General features: G+C 43.1%; 1 protein-coding gene across 1 annotated transcript in view; it reads left to right on the forward strand.

Annotated features, from left to right (window-relative positions):
• Positions 1 to 11,547: 11,547 nt before the first annotated feature.
• The window catches only part of LOC311029676 (netrin receptor UNC5D-like), a 145,845-nt gene continuing 139,030 nt past the window's right edge, over positions 11,548 to 18,362 (forward strand). The window contains exon 1 of the mRNA XM_084034950.1: positions 11,548 to 11,727. Coding sequence (XP_083891076.1) covers positions 11,643 to 11,727 — 85 coding nt within the window. The 5' untranslated portion in view covers positions 11,548 to 11,642. The remainder of the gene's footprint in view (positions 11,728 to 18,362) is intronic.

The following is an 18,362-nucleotide window of genomic DNA, read 5'->3' on the forward strand; positions in this document are numbered from 1 at the left end:
ATTTCAATGTCACGACTAATACCAGTGCTAGGAGGGGCATAACAATGGAGGACTTGAGGGTGGGGTAGAAGAAAAGTGGCATTGCATGCCCTAATGGTAGATTATACATGATAAAGTGTCCTTTAGGATGCCTTTCCAGTGGAAAAAACATGATGAGATGCCCTCCCAGTGGAGAAAATGTGATACAGTGCTCTTCCAGTGGAAAAAATGCCATAAGGTGCCTGCAGTGGAGAAAACATGATGAGGTGCTCTTCCAGTGGAGAAAACATGATGCAGTGTCCCATAGGATGCCCTCCAAGTGGAAAAAACATGATGAGATGCCCTTCCAGTGTAGAAAATGTGATACGGTGCTCTTCCAGTGGAGAAAACATGATGAGGTGCTCTTCCAGTGGAGAAAACATGATGAAGTGCCCTATAGGATGCCCTTCCAGTGGAGACATTTTGATAAGGTTCCCCTCCAGTGGAGAAAACATGTTGAGGTGCCATTCCAGTGCAGAAAATTTAAAGAAATGCCATCTGAGATGCCATCCAGTGGGGGAATAAATTATTAGAAGCCCTTCCAGTGGAGAAAATGTGATGAAGTGCCCTCTAGAGTGCCCTTCCAGTGGAGAAAACGGCATAACGTGTCAGGTATAATCCTCTTCCAGTAGAGAAAACGTAATGAAGTGCCCTCACTTCAACTCTGTCGGTTTTCACATCATTGAACTTGATTGTAACCTTTTCGGTCGCCTATAAATCTTTACAGCATCCAGCGGGTTCTTAGCTCCACCCTCTCAAATCACATCTGGTTGATAGAAAACAAGATGGCGACGGCCAAAATGCCAAACTCAAGGGTTCAAACAGTCCACAACCCGGTGGGTGATGGTCACGGTGACCCCATTAACTTGTGATATACAGTCTATGAGCTTGACTTGCACAGTCAAGAGCTCTGAAAAGGTCATTTTGCGTTGTATTGGAAAGGGGAGACACCTGGGGGTCTCCGCTTTAATTCTTTCTTGATGACATGAAGACAAAGTTCGAGGACACCGTCACATTGACCTCGCAAATCCACCAGATGTGGGATATGTCCTCATTTTGAACTTAGCCAGCGTTCATCACTCCCCCTGAAGGCCAGACCTCGTCTTGCTGGCTACACCGTGATGTCAATTGATCGGAAGATAATTGCTCTGTTCTCCCGCCTCTCCCTTTCCCTTGGCTGCTTGCATTTGAGAATCAGCTACTTATGTCCAATGGTTTTCCCCATGAATTCATGCCAACTGAGATTGTGTGAGTCACTGCTGCAGGGCTCCTGTATTCAGTCTCCACATGTTAAACCCCACACACTTCCTTGCAGACATACGGGACTAAAATCTGAGGGGAATACTCCGAATATGTGGATTTGACCAAGGCCTCATTGTTCTTGATATTTTTGTTGTTGGACATGGGTGGGATCTGATGGATTTGGTGTTGCACAAAAAATATCATGATTTGTATTCTGTTGGTCCTGGCTGCCTCGCTCTCCATCTCCACGCCCTCCCTGTTTCTGTCTGTGTCCTTCCTACTTCCCCCTCCGAGTCTACACTGTTCAGGCATTATGTTTTGGGTTTCACTCACCATCCATCAAATACAATTACAGAGAGTCTTAGAGGCTTTCAAAATATCTATTGTTTTTGATAAGCGTTCAAATTCTGAAAGCATCATTACGGGTTTTTGCAATTGCTTACGCACTAAAGTGTCAAAATCTCAATACCTGGAAACGGTTAGAAAAAAAGTTTACCATGCTTTCAGTGTCTAAGTAAGTAAACACTAAAAGAACTGAACAACCAACGTACAAACAGATTTTCTGTTTTTCAACACTAAGTGAACAACGATTCGACCTCGCTGAGATCATCCAACTCTCTATGCTCGCGTCTTTGGCAGAACTTAACTTTCTTATGTTGTAAAAACCTGTTATGACAAAAAATGAAGCTGTATATTTTAGGGATTTTTTTGGACGCCTTCTCCAATTTTCTCCAATTAGAAAATGTTAAATACAGTACAGAAATGACTAAAGACAGCAGTGGTTTTGTAAGGTGTAATTCAGTGTGTTGTTGCTGCCTTGAAAGAGTCATTCAAAACGTGCATGTGTGTATCACTGTGTTTCCAACATGAACGAGGGTCGTGAGGTTCTTGAATGCAGCTTCATGGTGAGATAGAAGTGAGGTGTTTCATCTTTTTTGTCTCGTAGAGTTTTTATACGACGAGTCAGATTGCGTAACGAGTGTGTGAGCAACGGCAGGAAGAGGAAACTGTCTTGTTGCGCTCGAAGCAACGTCCATCTCTCCTCCTGATTGGCGGGCGAGCTCGGCGGAGGGTCGGGATGATGGAGCCGTCTCCGGAAGAAGAACATTTTTAATGTAATTCTGCTTGAGATCCATAATGTTCCTCGAAGAAAAAAACCCTTTGTCAGAGCATCCGTCTGTCTCTTCGCCCCCCACTCTTACCGGCCTCCCCCCGTTTACAGTGACTCTGTCACACTGTGTCATTCATTACCTCTATGTAGCTGCAGCTCATCATCACACAGGTACATAGCATGCTCTCCTCCTGGTTCTCGTCTTAAATTGAATTTTCTGGAATCAGAATTAATAACGCCAGCGTCCACGACATTTTTCATTTCGCTGTGTCGGTGCAGAAATAGAGTTTTTAAGGAAGCTGCCTTTCTGGATTATTTGTCATTTCACTGTAAATGACCTTGATATGTGCTAGATCATGTGACATCTTACACATCTAGAACATTGAAGCGATGTAACGTCTTCGCCTTATTTTCAGTTGAAAGGGGTCTCGTCGCTGCATTTCCCCCTCCGACACCCTTCCCTTCACACGGAGTCGGAGCTGAAAGCTCCACCAAACCCTGATGCCTCCGATAATGTGATTCATCACAAGATAAAAGCTTATGATGCATCCACATATTATACATATGCTGAGGTCAGCTAAACACCATAGGCGATTATTCCACTTGGTCTCGGTGATAATCTGAAAGTGCACATGATGGAGCCACGCTGAACGCTCACTCTTCATTGCCATGCTGTGTAATGTTAGAAAATGGCTATTTAAAAAAGGGGTATTTTAATACACCGGCGGTCTGAAATCTATGGAATTATTATTATTATCATCAACATTCATGCTGAGCTGGACATTTCGATTTTTTCCTCCCATTTTTATTAATTGGTTTAGAGGGTTATTTCTTTTTTTTCTTTAACCCTCTTTGATCTCCAGATCCTTTCGCCTATAAACATTTATATTCTTTAAAAAGAAGGTTTTTTGGACTTTGGACAGCATAGAAATATCACTTGGGATCAATAAAGTGTCTATCATCCATCCATCCATCCATCCATCCATCCTTCCATCCATCTATCCATCCATTGAAGAGAATCAGTCATAAAAGAAAAATTCTAATTTTATCATATCATATTTCCCTAAAAATATATTTGACGAGACATTAAGTACAACTTTGAGGACAAGGACAGCGATAAAACACCCAGAATAAAAGTCACATCGATCAGAACAATGTTGTGTGACCTGATCTAAGTCTGCGATGTGATGCTCCCAACACATTCTTGTTGTTCTCCATCATCCTGCATCCCCGGGTGTAACGCCACCGACGGCAGGCGGCCGACAGTGATGGATGGACGCGGACGGATTAAACGTCTCTTTTCCTCCCTGCCTCGGTCGTTTCCACAGGTTAGAAAAGAATCAAGTCCCTAATTAATCCCGTTAGTGCCGGGTCATGCTCCGGCTGTGTTTGATCATTAGAAAGGCAGACGAAAACTCTGACGCACATGATGCAGGCTGTTCCAGCTAGCCAGCCGTGATTGGTTGCTTAAAGTATCACCTATTTACCTCTAAACACTTTCCACATGGGAAAGTTTTTGGAAGAATCTTCAAGTTAAATAAAATGTGTGAGTTTTGTCCTGAGAGAAAGCTATTGGGATGTATTAGGACAAGATGTACAGTTATCACAAAAAGAAGAATGCACAATACAGGTGCAGGCTGTTATTTGAACTTTCTTTGTCATTTTTTCTTTCATAGATGAAGCATAATGTAAATTCCTGCTTCAAATGATGATGGAGATGGAACTTCTTAATAAAGGAACTATTTGGGGAAATTTCTTCCAAAGTGCAGAAACAGAATTGTATCAAATATTTGCAAGGACATTTTTAAAAGAACACTATTTTGTGGGGGGGGGGGGGGGGGGGACTTTTATTTTGATGGCTTTGAAATTATTCTCAAGGTGGTCAAATATTTCAATGTGATCAACATAATAAAATCACAAAAAAATCACAAAAGTGTAACCTCACATTTATCATTTTATGAGTGTTTCTTAAGCTGTGCACACACCGGAAGAACTGCCCGACTCGCGTCGGTAAATTCGGCGTCGGCTACTTAATATGGCCGACTCGAACAACGACATGGGCGGTTCACACCTACGGAATTACAGCCGACGCCATACGTTCCGCGCTTGCGCGAGATGTAATGTCTCCAAAACAACAGGCGGCGCTAATCTGTATTGTGGGCCAAAAAACACGAAAACCGGAAGTAGCCGGTCCTCTCTAGACCGCCTTCTTCGATTCCACTGGTTATCTGGTATGTTTACCATCGTCACTTCCGGGCTTCACTGATTCGCTAGTCAAGCTGCTAGCCTCCACCAATCAGAATGGTAAAAGAATGACCGACTCGAATGGCGGATTACACATTTGAATCGGCTGAAATGAACGCCGACGTGGGCCGATTCGAGCGACCACACCAAGTAGACTCATGTCACGGGCGCCGACTCTCTCAAAGACGCCGATTTTCGGTCCGGTGTGTGAGCCCCTTTAAAGGAACAGTACAACATTTTTGGGGAAAAAGACGAGAGTACGTTGGGGGGATTGATGGAGTGGAAACTTTATGCATGTCTAAAACAATTTGAGAAAACTGGCCCTTTAAGGCTCATTAATTAACACATCAAGGAGATTGTGAACTTCCTGTCTCTATGCTAAGCTAAGCTAACCGACTGTCTTATTCACTGCCCAGTAGGCCTAATAAGAGCGGCATCGGCATTATCTTCAAAGTCTCAAGAAAGTTTACTTTTCAAACATGCCAAATATCCTTTTTAACTGCTAGCATTGTGAATAATCAAGCTTATGAAACAAAAAGGCTATTTTTCTAAACAGATGTGGTCCGTGTTGAAGTACAACACTCCAGCCTACTTGACAACTCAATCACAACATCCCTCAGAGAAGATAATACACAGCTTCAAGGCCTGTTTGAGATGCTCGCCAAGCGGCGAGACAATATGGCGGGACACTCGGCTAAGCACCGGGATGACACTGAGCCTCGCGAACAGCCGAGCGTAGTTTCATCGGCCGCTGCTCGACAGCTTGAAGAATGTTACGCAATAAGCGACGTCTGCCGGGAGGCAAACGCTGCCGTGGAAGTGGCAGGCAAGACAAGTAGCTGTTGATCCTTTCAGGCAGCAAAGTGGCTTGACATGTCATTTCGCTGCCCGGTGCACGGCCCCAGCATGCTTTGCAGCCTGGAAATGTCGTGACCATTATCTGGTATTGTTGAAGATGTGCAGAAGCTGTCTGCTGTTCCGCAGGTCTGTCAGGCTGCAGGGTTTCCAGGACTCGGAGTCTGACGTGTTATTAGACTTCCTAAAAATCAAGTTATTCACAAGCATTTTGTTAAAATGAGTGTTTTTAACTCATTATTTTTATAAAATATGAATTGTCACATGTTGAGAGGATGACTTGAAAATCAAATGTTATCATTTTGAGAAAAGAATTTTAAAGAAGAAATAAAGAAGAAATTTAAAATACACTCAGATACCATTCTGTTCCCTCACTTATGTTCATGAAAGAACATGTGCTTACTTTAATTTCAATCAGGAGAGTCAAGTAAATGAAATAAATTGTTTATTATAACATGATATGTGACAATAAAGTCTGTTAAATTATGAAAGAGCGTGCACAATAAACATCCTTCCTGACTGAACTTTAGCGAGTGCTTCATTAGTATGCGATGAAACAGTAAGCTGGCTTCACCTTGTAAATTAATTTGTTCTTCATTTAAAATACACATAAATGGTTCAAGTCCATTAATAACTGTTTACTCTAATAGCTTTTCGACAAATAAGTAAATGATTCAGCAACAAAGGCAAATTGAAAAACCTTTAATAAAGCATCGTTACCACACAGATAACAATAAATCACGCACGATACATGATATAGTGTATTTTAATTGACCACGAGAGGAGCGTTTCTCCTTCCCAGGATTTCTCTTTGTTTGAAAGAAACCTACTCCTGCCTCGTCCCTTCGTTCTTTGTGCTAAACTTGCAGCCAGGTGTTTGTTAAAACGTGTCATCGGCGGCGCAGACAGCCGGCTGGTGTCGTCTAAATTGAGAAGTCACAGCAGCTTCGCTCACCTCGCCGCCGCGGCTCGCTGCTGCCAACACGTTCTACTCCACCGCCTCAAATAATGCAGCGTTGCTCCTCTCTGGTTGTATAGAAGTCTATGAGAAAATGGTCCTATTTCTCTCTGCTGGCCACCAGGGGGCGACTCCTCTCTGGTTGTATAGAAGTCTATGAGAAAATGGTCCTACTTCTCTCTGCTGGCCACCAGGGGGAGACTCCTCTCTGGTTGTATAGAAGTCTATGAGAAAATGGTCCTATTTCTCTCTGCTGGCCACCAGGGGGCGACTCCTCTCTGGTTGTATAGAAGTCTATGAGAAAATGGTCCTATACTTCTCTCTTGATGTATTATCTCAGTAAACATTGTAAACATGAGTTTATGGTCTCAATCTCTAGTTTCAAGTCTTCTTCAATCCAGCATGATGTTCATTTAGTACATTATGGTCCATTTAGAGTCCACCAGACCAGAAAGCAGGGGATGCTTTAGGGGACGGGGCTTACCTGCTGATTGACAGGTCCATTTAGAGTCAAAGCAGGGTTTTCTTTATGGGGCGGGGCTTACCAGCTGATTGACAGGTTGCTACCAAACCACCAATACTGTTAGCTACTAAGATGACTTTAACACTTGACCTTGAATTATGAAGCTAGCTTTTAGCTTTTAGCTAAGGAGCACTGACCAAGCTGCATTAATGCCAATATAAATGAAATAAATGTATTTTATCCCTGCTCAGCTGAGAGGTTGTGTCCTCGCAGCATCTTCAGTGTTGGACAAATATTTGCAAAGTAATTGGTGTCAAAACTCATTAAGGAATGCATTGATTACAGAGACGGGGAGGGGGGGGGGGGGGGGGACGACATCCCGGTGATGGTGTCTATACATAATTTAAAACAAATAATAAATAAGGTATGATAGTTCTTAATTACCAAAGTTCTGATCAAACAGGAATAGGTTTGGTTTTAAATATTTAGAGCTATTTACAGACACAGTAAAAAAAAACACAAGGAGACTAATTCTCCTTTATATTAAATTCATTGTTCACAATCAGGTAACTCATTCAAATATTTATTCAGCCGTTAAGCTCAGATGGAACATTACAATGTGCCAGATGCCACCGAATTTGGGCTTTTTATGGCCAGAAATGTTCATTATTTGTTAAATCTATTGTTTGGGCCACGTGGGAGAAGCAGGAACAAGTTGTTAATGAAACGTTTTGCCCCCCAAATGTGTGTCCTGAGGGAAACATCAGCCTCTTTAGCAGCTAAACGCTCCTCTACGCTAGCGTGCTGTAGCTAAAACGATGCTATGAGAGCAACAAAAAAACAGTAAAGTTGCAGCTAAACAAAGTTCATCAGTACAAGCTTCCCCTTTTATAATGTCATACAGTGCAATATTGCATATATAGATCATGGCCACTTTAACATCAATTATGACTTTTATCCAAAAAACAAATCACACATCCATTGTTAATTGTGTTCTAGTAGAGACCGATTGCAATTATTAACCCTATTGTTTGAAATTGAGATAAAGACAACATAAAGGCTATTAATGGTTTATGAAGTAAAATCAGAAATGTTTTTAATACCCCAAATATGTCCCGGTTGATTTGACCCGAGGGATACCAAAAATGAAGACCATACAGGGGGTAAATAATCTGAAATATTGAAATTATTTTTTTATTTAACTTCCACGATACATTCCTCTCATTTCTTTCCACAAAAAGACAGAAATGCAAGAAACGCAGTATCTCATCCTCATTCCGGATGATTTACTTTTCCAGCATGCTGGTTAACTTCACATCAGCATATCAGGGAAACGGTCCATATGCTCTCTTCTTCATGTGTAGATGCTTCTTTGCATTAAAATGCAGCATGTTCAAAAATGCTATGTGATGGGTTTTTCTTTTTTAAACGCACTGACCGTAATCAAGATTCTTAGATGCCAAACGTTTGCATTTCATTCTGCATGAATTGCACATGATTGTCTGCATACATGCACACTGAAATATGCAGCCTATACAAGGGAATGATGGGGAATTAGTCACTTATTTCACCAGGTGTAGTTAGTGTTGTACAGGTGGACCATGATTCATCGGAGTTAGTTAGATAAACTAATACACATCCATCAAGTCTGATCAGCAGCAACGATCTGCTTACTGACTTTACCTTCACATCAAATATTAAAAATGAGAATATTATCAGAAGTCCGTGGAGAGCTTGGCCCTCCGGTGGGTTTTACTGGTCCACGCTGAATGCTCAGAGACACATTACGGTTCTGTAGATGCACGGGAGGGATGTCAGCATGCAGGTTTCTGCATACAGAATCAGTTTCTGATCAGACTTTATTTTCTCTCCCCTTCTTCCACTCGCTTGTTCCACTTTCTTGTGAAAAACGTTAACTTTTCATGAGCTCAGAAAATGAGGACTGTTCTCAGCCATATTTGATTAGAGGCAAAGATTTTCAACCCATAAAAAAGTTTGGCTGAAGGATTTATTCATCACATCTGGCTGTTTATATTCTGAAGTTTGTTATTTACCTATTTTCCAATATGAAGCTAGTGATTTAAACTATAATGAGGAACTCATCTAAATTCAGTGTGGTGACACTTTACCCCCCAAAAAGCCTCTAATTGGGGGGTGTTGCTCTAATAACATGAGGAACTTATGGTGTGAAGGGATAATCGAACACAAACACAGCGGTGCTGCTTCAACTTGTGGACTGATTCATTAATGAACCAGAACAAACAAAAAATAGATTCTGGGACCATTTTAAGTGTTTTTTGGCTCCCTGACTCACGTTTTATGTACTAAAACACACAATAGTCATCTTTGTACGCAGCCGTCCAATCACAATGGAGAGATATAGGTGGATAGCACAGGACGGCATGCTCATATACACTAATAATATGCATAGTAACCTTTCAAAATAAAATCCCATAATCAACAAAACAACTCAATTAGCCTAAAATGACTGCTTTAAACATTTCAGAAAAGTGTTTCATGGTTACTTCTTTTTAGCCTTTAGTGTGTTGAAAAACTCATGGAAATGTACAATACATATTTTGAAAATTAGGTTTTTTTTTCTCATGAGTCTGGCTCATCTCCAATTCTACAGCCAAACGTTCCAGTTTAATTCCTGTCTTTTAAAAGTGGAGTTTGTTCATGAATCATTCATAACCTGATTTATTGAAAATTTTACTTTTAATGATTTTTTTTTTATGGTTGTTGACAGTATTTTCTGATTCATGGAGTGAGAACAGAGAAAACCGAAAATATGACCATTCAAAACCAAAATCAACAACAAAGAAAAAAATAGTTCATGATGATTGTTATTATTTTCTCTGAAAGTGATTATTGTGTCTAGACAAATCGAGTTTGTTTGAGAACATCCCTCAGGCTTCAGGGAAAAGAACTTTAACACGAAAACAAAATGAAACAAGAATTTTTAACTTCTGGAAATTAAGACAAATCAGTACTTATTTCATACGATTATGCATAATTTGCATATTTAAATATAGCCTTTTTCAAAAAGTTATCATTGAACACATAGGGATGTCTCACGTTGACCACGCTCACCTTGCATCTCCTCTTAAACTTGCATTTAAACTTTTCAGAGGGGGAATGTTGTACTGTTATTTTGAAAAACCTCATTTCAACCTTTTCCTTCCCCTTCCAGTCACGATCCCTCCTCCCCAGCCTATTCTCTACCTGTCCACCAGATGGCCTCAGTCTTTTCTACACAGACTGTCCCAGTCACCTGACTCCCATTGGTCCACCTGCCCACCTGTCGCCCCAAATCACCCTGACACCACTTACACCGCCCTTTTCCCCGCTAAGTGCCAGCTCGTCACAGTCTGAGCGTTCTCTCTCAGACTTGTTGGACTCTTTGAACTGCCATCTTGTTAGCCTGTTCCTGACCTTTGACCTCCAGTAAGTGTCCCTCCACTGTAGCTGCTCGCTGCGTTTGACCTCCTTCAGTTACCCCAATTTACCAACTGTGACACCGTTGCTGAAAATGATAAAATGACGCATTATTATTCAGCACATTGGAATAAAACCTGTTAAATAAGAGCTTCATCTCATCCAACTGCCATATTAAAAAACTGAGATATAACAATACAATACGAGAGAAGCCACTTAGCCTAATAGGTACTTTTATACTCAAAAGTCAATGTTACTAATTATTGACTGAATTCAAGACATGAAATTGACATTACTGATGTTTTTCTACTTTTGCCTTATTAAAAGGATGTGAATACTTCTTTCACTCATCATTAAAACACTGCTTTTATGCTTGGGTTATAATAATAATCTATAATGTTACATTTAAAATTAGCCTATATAACTTCCTGGACGACTTCTGTGAAAATGAAATACTCGGATTGGCTAAAATAATAAAAAATATAAATATCTCCATCTCAGCTAATGTATTCCTTCAGGCTGATCACATAATATAAACAGTATAGATGAATTCTGGGGAAATGTAGCCAAATTTCACTGCTTAATTGGCAATTGGACACCAATCACATGCCATATGCTCTAAGGCTGAACATAGGCATTAATTAGTAAAAAAACAGCAATTTTCCAGACAACGCCACTGGCAACAGCTCCGAGGCAACGACGTCAACTTCAGTCAACACACTCCAGAAAACAAACGGGGAGAGAGAGAGAGAGAGAGAGAGAGAGAGAGAGAGAGAGAGAGATAATTGAAAAGGTGGTGTTTTTACACAAACAAGGCGCGTGCGCACAAACACACCTTTTATAATTTCTCAACAGGTCCACAGGGGTTTGTACAACACCTCTCTCTCTCTCTCTCTCTCTCTCTCTCTCTCTCTCTCTCTCTCTCTCTCTCTCCCTCTCTCTCTCTCTCCCCTGTAAAAACCGAAAGCGGTTGGCTCGCGCGCGCTCCGTCTAATTATTCCCCCTGTCGCGCGGCAGAGTGCGGACCGCCGAGCGCTCCTTCACCACTTCCCGGCTTTCCCTCCTCTCCGCACTGCGATTCCGCCGACGATGACGGCTCTCCTGGCGGACACTTAACGAGCCAAACACCTGGACTGGGGGACTGGGGGGACGGTGGGAAGGGGTCTGCCGGTCCTGGAGGGAGGTGAGGGCGGGGGTGGTGGTGGTGCACGAGGACGCGTTTGGAGACGTCTCGAGCGGACGACAGACATGCTGGAGACCCGAGTCCAGTGGCCCCGGACCCGACGGGGAGGGACGCACGCGGAGCAGCAGTGATGGGACAGTTTTCGGGGGGATGCTACCTGAGTTTCGGCATCCTCGTGCTTCTCGCCTCGCGACTCCCGACCACGTCAGCAAGAGGTGAGCAAGCACTATTTTGGGCTAAATGTTTGTATGTCTCGCAGAGGGGGTCACTCCGCTCTCACTGTGTGTGTGTGTGTGTGTGTGTGTGTGTGTGTGCGCGTGCCATGACAGACGGTGTTTGCAGCTTTGACTTCTGGATAAAAAAGTGATAACCCTGTGTGAACACTTTGTGTGCGCGTGCATGTGACTGTGCACAAAACATAAGTGACATTTGAATTATGACAAGTTTTTTTTTGCAATGCGCCACTCGTGTTGGAGTCCTGTGGTCCTGATTGAGAAGGAGTGTGTGTGTGCGCGCGCGTGTGTGTGTGTGTGTTTTATTTTTTTTTAAATGCGATCCAAAAATGGAGTTTGAGCCGGTTTTGTTCAGGTGACACCGCTTTGTGAAGGATAACATCCGCTCTGCTGCCGTTAGCCACCTTCCAAGTGTAATGGAAAAAGGTGTTAGACGTAGCCCACTGTATGCGAGTAATTCGTTTATGTGACAAGTTGGCTTTGTTGGCTTTTGCTGAAGGAGAGACAGCTCGGTGTTTGTTGCTCTCTTCAGAATGTTTCATATTGAATGTTGTGAATGCTTCTTATTTTATTAGTCTTTTCTTCAAAGCCATGTTTCTAAAATGTCATCTGGTGGGTATAAACGCTGTTTAAACCCTCAGTCTGTCAGAGCGGTGATGCATCACATTTCTTTATCTGATGAGATTGGGATGTGAGCCTGAGATGTTAATGCATTTGTTTAAACCAAATGGTTTCCACATTCGGTGAGCGGACATCGGGAGATCTCGACCCCCCCTTTTCTTTCCTTCCTTCCTTCTTCTTCTGCTGAATCCTTCCTGACCTATTGACATCCATTTCAGCTTCTCATGGCAGTGAAACAAAGATGCATTTGCAAGTCAATTAGTTAACTCGCCCCAAGGTTTTCATTTTTGCATCTCAAGTTTTATTTTTTAAATTAGCTTCAACTTTTGAAATTTGCATAGCATAAATATTAGATTATGCATATGTATCTGCGGGGCAACTTTTGCATGTAGAGATCAGCGGGGGGGTTTGTGTCATTTTTATATATAAAAGTTAATTTGAAAGGCGTCACATTTAACCTTTTTGGAAAAACCGACTACATCACAAGATCCACACACAGTGGCTGCATGTTATAAAAAAAAACAAACCGATGCATGATATTTTTTGAAAGGAGTGACCTATGCTCGGTGAAAAATGGAAAATAATAAATAATAATAATGTTGTGCATCAAAGTGAAATGTGCCTGCTCGGGCAAAATGTAGTTTTTCCATGAAGCTGCATGGCTTCTACAAGCTGCCGGGTTGTAAAGTGGCGTCTGCGATGGGTCGCCGCCAGGCCGTGAAATAAATATTTATGTTGTGCAATAATATGGATGTCAACAGTCAAATACTTTATGCAGAAAATGAAATGGAAAGGCAGAAAAAAAACCCAAGTGGACTAAATAATGTAGAACATACAGGGCACGGCTAAGTTATGGTAGTACACACACACACACACACACACACACACACACACACACACACATACACACACACACACACACACACACACTTATAAATACAGCTGTTAATATAGTCGGGTTATTATTCAGGAATCCACCCGTCTCACTCACCTGCTAGCGTACGACGTGAAAGCTCAGCACGGCGAGAAAACGCGGAGTGACGAGAACAAACTCCCCCGACGGAGAAAACCTAGAATCAATGCCCACAGGTGCATTCTGGGAGGATGTGTGTGTGATCAGTGAAGTGGAAGCGTTGAGGACGCACCACAGCCCCCGACATGTTTATATGGCGGGTGTGTGACATGACGAGTGTGTGTGGCTACACAACTACACAACTTGAGTCACCCGTGTGACGGCCTGTGGCTTCGCACGCAGTTTTATTTTCTCTCAGATTCCCCGTGGCTGGAAATGAAATTCTTTGGAGATATTTCATCATATTTGGGGCGATGTGGATTTTAGTTCAATGGTATGAGAGCTTGTACAAAGACATCAGACATGAAGCACGGTCCGAATGTTTCGTATACGTTTTGCTACAACAATCGTTGAAAACGGTTCTTCTTTGAACCATTTTGGCCCACAACTAACTTTCTTTAAGTTCTTCAATAACCATATTTTGATGGTTCTATGAGGCACCTTTTAAAGGTTCTTTAAAGAGCCGTTTAAGGAAATGGTTCTTTAAAGAACTTTGGTCTGAAGGGTTCTTTTGTGGAACCAGAAATGGTTCTTCTATGGCATCACTCAGAAGAACTGTTTTATTTATTTAATTTTTCTGTGTGTATGTGTGTGCTGCAATAAACAATTACTTTCATGGCCAATTGATTAGTTGATAATTTGGAATATCACCAAAATGCGAAGATATTCATTTAATGCCGTCACACAAGACAAAGCAGCGAAATCCTCCCGAATGTTTTAGAAGCTGGTGCAAGAGAACCTTTGGCGTTTCGACAGAACGGAGAGTTAAGCGATTAAAAGAGTCGGCGGCTGAGAGACGGGAACGGTAGGAAAGTTGGTTGTATTGCTGGTTTTTGGTTTTCAAAGGGGTTTGGACACAATAAGAAGTGTACAGAAGAACGCCAGCTTAATTTATTTTTCTTTAAACGGGGTCCTTGGAGGGTGTAAACTAAATGGATCTAAAACATCGGTTCGGTCCTGATGATAGTTTTATTAGCCGATCCGTACAGCTTGTCAACGGAGATGAGAAAGAAGCAAGTTGCATCATGTAAAGAAACAAAATCCATGATGTAAGAGGCTAACGAGTGAGCCACCCCGCTTCTTTCTCAGAAATTTTGGCTGTACTTTTACCAATTTAGAAAAGGAAGTGTAATGTATTCCTTTTATCCCTAGATTGATCCATTCTATTGGCCTGTACGTGTTGATCGGGGTGAAATCAATTCACCCCTGTGCCGTGACACCGGCATGACAACGCTGTTAAGCCGTGTAAGCAGGTCAGCCCGAAGCTTTCTGTCTCTCTCTCTCGCTGTCTTTCTCTCTCTCTCTCTCTCTCTCCCTCGCTGTCTCTCTTCACACGCAAGCCTTTCTGATTGACCTTCCCATCACGCCACAGTAGCAGAGGTGGGACGACCGCCACTCTAACCTTCTCCCTGCGACTCGAATGTCACGCATGGATCTGTCGGAAAGAGTCGTCAACAACATCGCCGAACAGCATTTAAATTCAGGCAACATACAAGTTTTGCTTTTTAATTTAATCAATTTTGACAAATCCCCGACGTGGCGAAGGCTTTGGAAAACATCGGACCTCCTGCTGCTCGAAACGCAACCTGGCAGGAGGATGACGTACGTGGGGGGAAAACTCTGGATGGAGACAGAGACGGATAAATAAAGGGCAATGGAGTCATCTGCCATGTTTTATTTATCCCCCCCCCCCAAAAAAAAAAAAAATGACTGCCAGACTCTTTCTCAAGCTCCAGCTTTGATTTAACTGACATTTTCGCATGAGACGAATTCCCGAGCACAGATGGGCTGGTCTCCAGTTGTTTCTATTCTGTAGGATATCGCACGGTGGTCATATTGCCCAGATTCCCTGTTGCATTATTCAGAGGGAACCCATTTCTCTGTCCAATAACCCCCCCCCCCAACCCCAATCATATCTTCTCCACATTCAGAGGGATCTGAGCTCGCCAGCAGCCCAACAAGGGGGAGGGAACATGGTCCCCCAGTGGAAGCAGAACGTTGTAAAATCAGATATATGGGGAGGGAAATTATGGGTTGTAGACATTTCTGCTTGTGAGTAAACATCACGAGATAAAGTGTGATGAGAGACGCCGTTGGACGGAGCAACACTGGTAATCAAATAGCTATTGTTTTTTTTTTGTTTTGTTGTTGTCTGCGAGATATTGAGACTTTGGAATCTGGTCAATAGAGGAGCTTTTGTTCTCTGTATTCCCACAAGAGGAGGGATTGATTGGAAGAGAATCCTTTTGTTTGCTTCAATAAAAAGAAAAACAACATCCTTTTGATTATGAATCTGTTGATGTAACATCGTATTGTCTACTCGATTCCATTGTGGTGATCTATAGATTATCGTAGGTCCTTTGTCTGCTTTGCAATCTGTTTTACAGTTCTGTTATTAGATGCTGTTGTTTATTTCTGGTGTATTTTCTTTTAAGGGTGCCTCGTCATCGATTGTTGGATTCTGATCTGAATATTTTCTCTCTATCTAGGAAGGTAACGATACAAGATATATGGAATGTTGATTAAAATATCTTTCTGGAACGTCAAATATGCAGATGACTACTGATTATTTCAAGCTACTTCAAAATGAAAACATTGTGGACTCCTGAAATTGATGTGATCAGCTGGATTGGGTTTTTGGAGAAGATGAATCACTGTCGGAGCTGTTGGAACGTCAGAATGAGTCCACATGTGATTGGTTTCTGGACTGCGGCTTTGAAGCCTCGCGTTTGCCATTTCGGCCGATGCAATCTTGTATTTTGTCCTTTGCTGTCTTGTTTTTTTTTGGAACCAGAAGTGACACAAGAGGGAGCGGCAACAGAAACTTTATATTAAATAATAAAAACACAGACAATACCCACACTGGACAATACAGTCCATCACAAGATAGCCACGGCGTAAAGCATACCCTGTTTATCGTCTATTTCACTCTAAATAGACCATAATTCACTACATGATCATGTTTATGATTGAGAAAGACTTGAGGCTAGGGACTGAAAGCATAAATTCTCATAAAAATTTTCACACTCTGACTTCCTTTTTTGCAGCCAGAGGAGTCGCCCCCTGATGGCCATTCGAAAGAATGTTAACGTCACTCTGCATTGGCTTCAGTAATCAGAACCGGCTGTTTGCTGCTTAGTTGTTCCAGATTAGTGGTCCACCCTCCCGCTGCCATCGGCCACATTTTAACAGATGACTGCGTCTGTCAACACCCGCTATAAATATGTTCACATTTAATTGTCACGTGCAGAGACATTCAGAGTGCAGTGATGAAAGGTTTTAGTTTTTTTTGTGTGTATTTGACCAGGTTCACGTGAGCGTGGCCCGATCCCCATCACATATTCATAGTTACATACTACACGGTGATTATACTTTCATCACTCAGCATGATTCATATTTAATGTCACACGAGTGTTTGCCATGCATGCACTGCGCATCCTACTGTGGTATCTGATAGGCCCGGACGCTAAAAGGAAACGGCGGGGGCGTCGGATGCCGGCCATCTCGGTCGCCTCCTGCAGATTGGCCACCCGGCCTCGTCTCCCGCAGCCTTGAAGCTCTTCTGTTCGATGAGCGCCAGCATGGCTGTCATGTGTTGTCTAATAACACTGAACGGGGGAAGCCTTGGAGATAACTGCCCATCCACAATTCACCATTCAATGCCTCACTGGCTAACTCAAGGGCATCGGCACAAAGGCAAGATTCACACCATGTACCTTTCACTTCAATGCCAAACTCCTCCCCCCCTCCTCCCCCTCATGGTTTGTATCTATGGGCATCACTTTTTGGGCATCGTTTTTATTTTATTTCATAAACACCCCCGTCCCTCCTCATCCTTTTCCTGTTGTCCACTCCTCCTTTGCGATTTCCTTTTTTTTTTCTCCGATGTAATTTAGTTTCAGTGGATTGTCGCCGTGACGAATGTTTTGGTTCTGGCATCATTTCTCACCTCACCTGACTGGAGGGAGGGAGGGAGAGAGAGGGGGGAGAGGGAGAGAGAGGGAGGGGGGGAGATAGAGGGGGAGGGAGAGAGGGAGAGACGGGGGGGGAGGGAGGGAGAGAGAGAGAGGGAGGGAGGGGGGGAGATAGGGGGGAGGGAGAGAGGGAGAGACGGGGGGGAGGGAGAGAGAGGGAGAGACGGGGGGAGGGAGAGAGAGGGGGAGAGGGAGCGAGAGAGAGGGAGGGAGGGGGGAGATAGAGGGGGAGGGAGAGAGAGAGAGAGGGAGATAGAGGGGGAGGGAGAGAGAGAGAGAGGGAGGGAGGGAGGGAGGGAGGGGGGAGATAGAGGGGGAGGGAGAGAGGGAGAGACGGGGGGGAGGGGGAGAGAGGGTGGGAGAGGGAGAGAGAGGGAGAGGGAGAGAGAGGGGGAGGGAGAGAGGGAGAGACGAGGGTGGGAGAGGGAGAGAGAGGGGGAGAGGGAGAGAGAGAGAGAGAGAGGGAGGGAGTGGGAGAGAGACGGGGGGGGAGATAGAGGGGGAGGGATAGGGATAGAGAGAGACCCCCCCCAGTATCTCATGTTATCAGTAACTACCACAGCCGTTTGTCAGTAACAGCGAGCACCTGTCATTGTTTTTCCCTGATGAATTAATTTCAAGAGTAATTAAAAGCAAATGCATATTTAATGACTTGGATTAAAGTAGGGGTGCAGTGTGTGTTTCTGTGTGTGTGTTTTAGTGTGTGTGTGACAGTGTTTTGACATGCAGAAAGCGAACATGTTCAAACAACGATTTTGGTGTGAAGTGAGGAAATGTGATGAAAGTAAATCAGAAATAACACGTTTGGACATGCGGCAGCACCAGCGTTGTTTGTTGTTGTGTTTGTTGTTGTTTCGAAACGTCGTACGGGTGAAACTGTAGAACTGTAGACGGTGACGATGGAAACATCACATGTGGGAGATGTAAGAAACCCACGTCTGTGAAGGTGT

Source organism: Eutrigla gurnardus (genome assembly GCF_963514095.1).
Source record: "Eutrigla gurnardus genome assembly, chromosome: 19".
Taxonomy (NCBI): domain Eukaryota; kingdom Metazoa; phylum Chordata; class Actinopteri; order Perciformes; family Triglidae; genus Eutrigla; species Eutrigla gurnardus.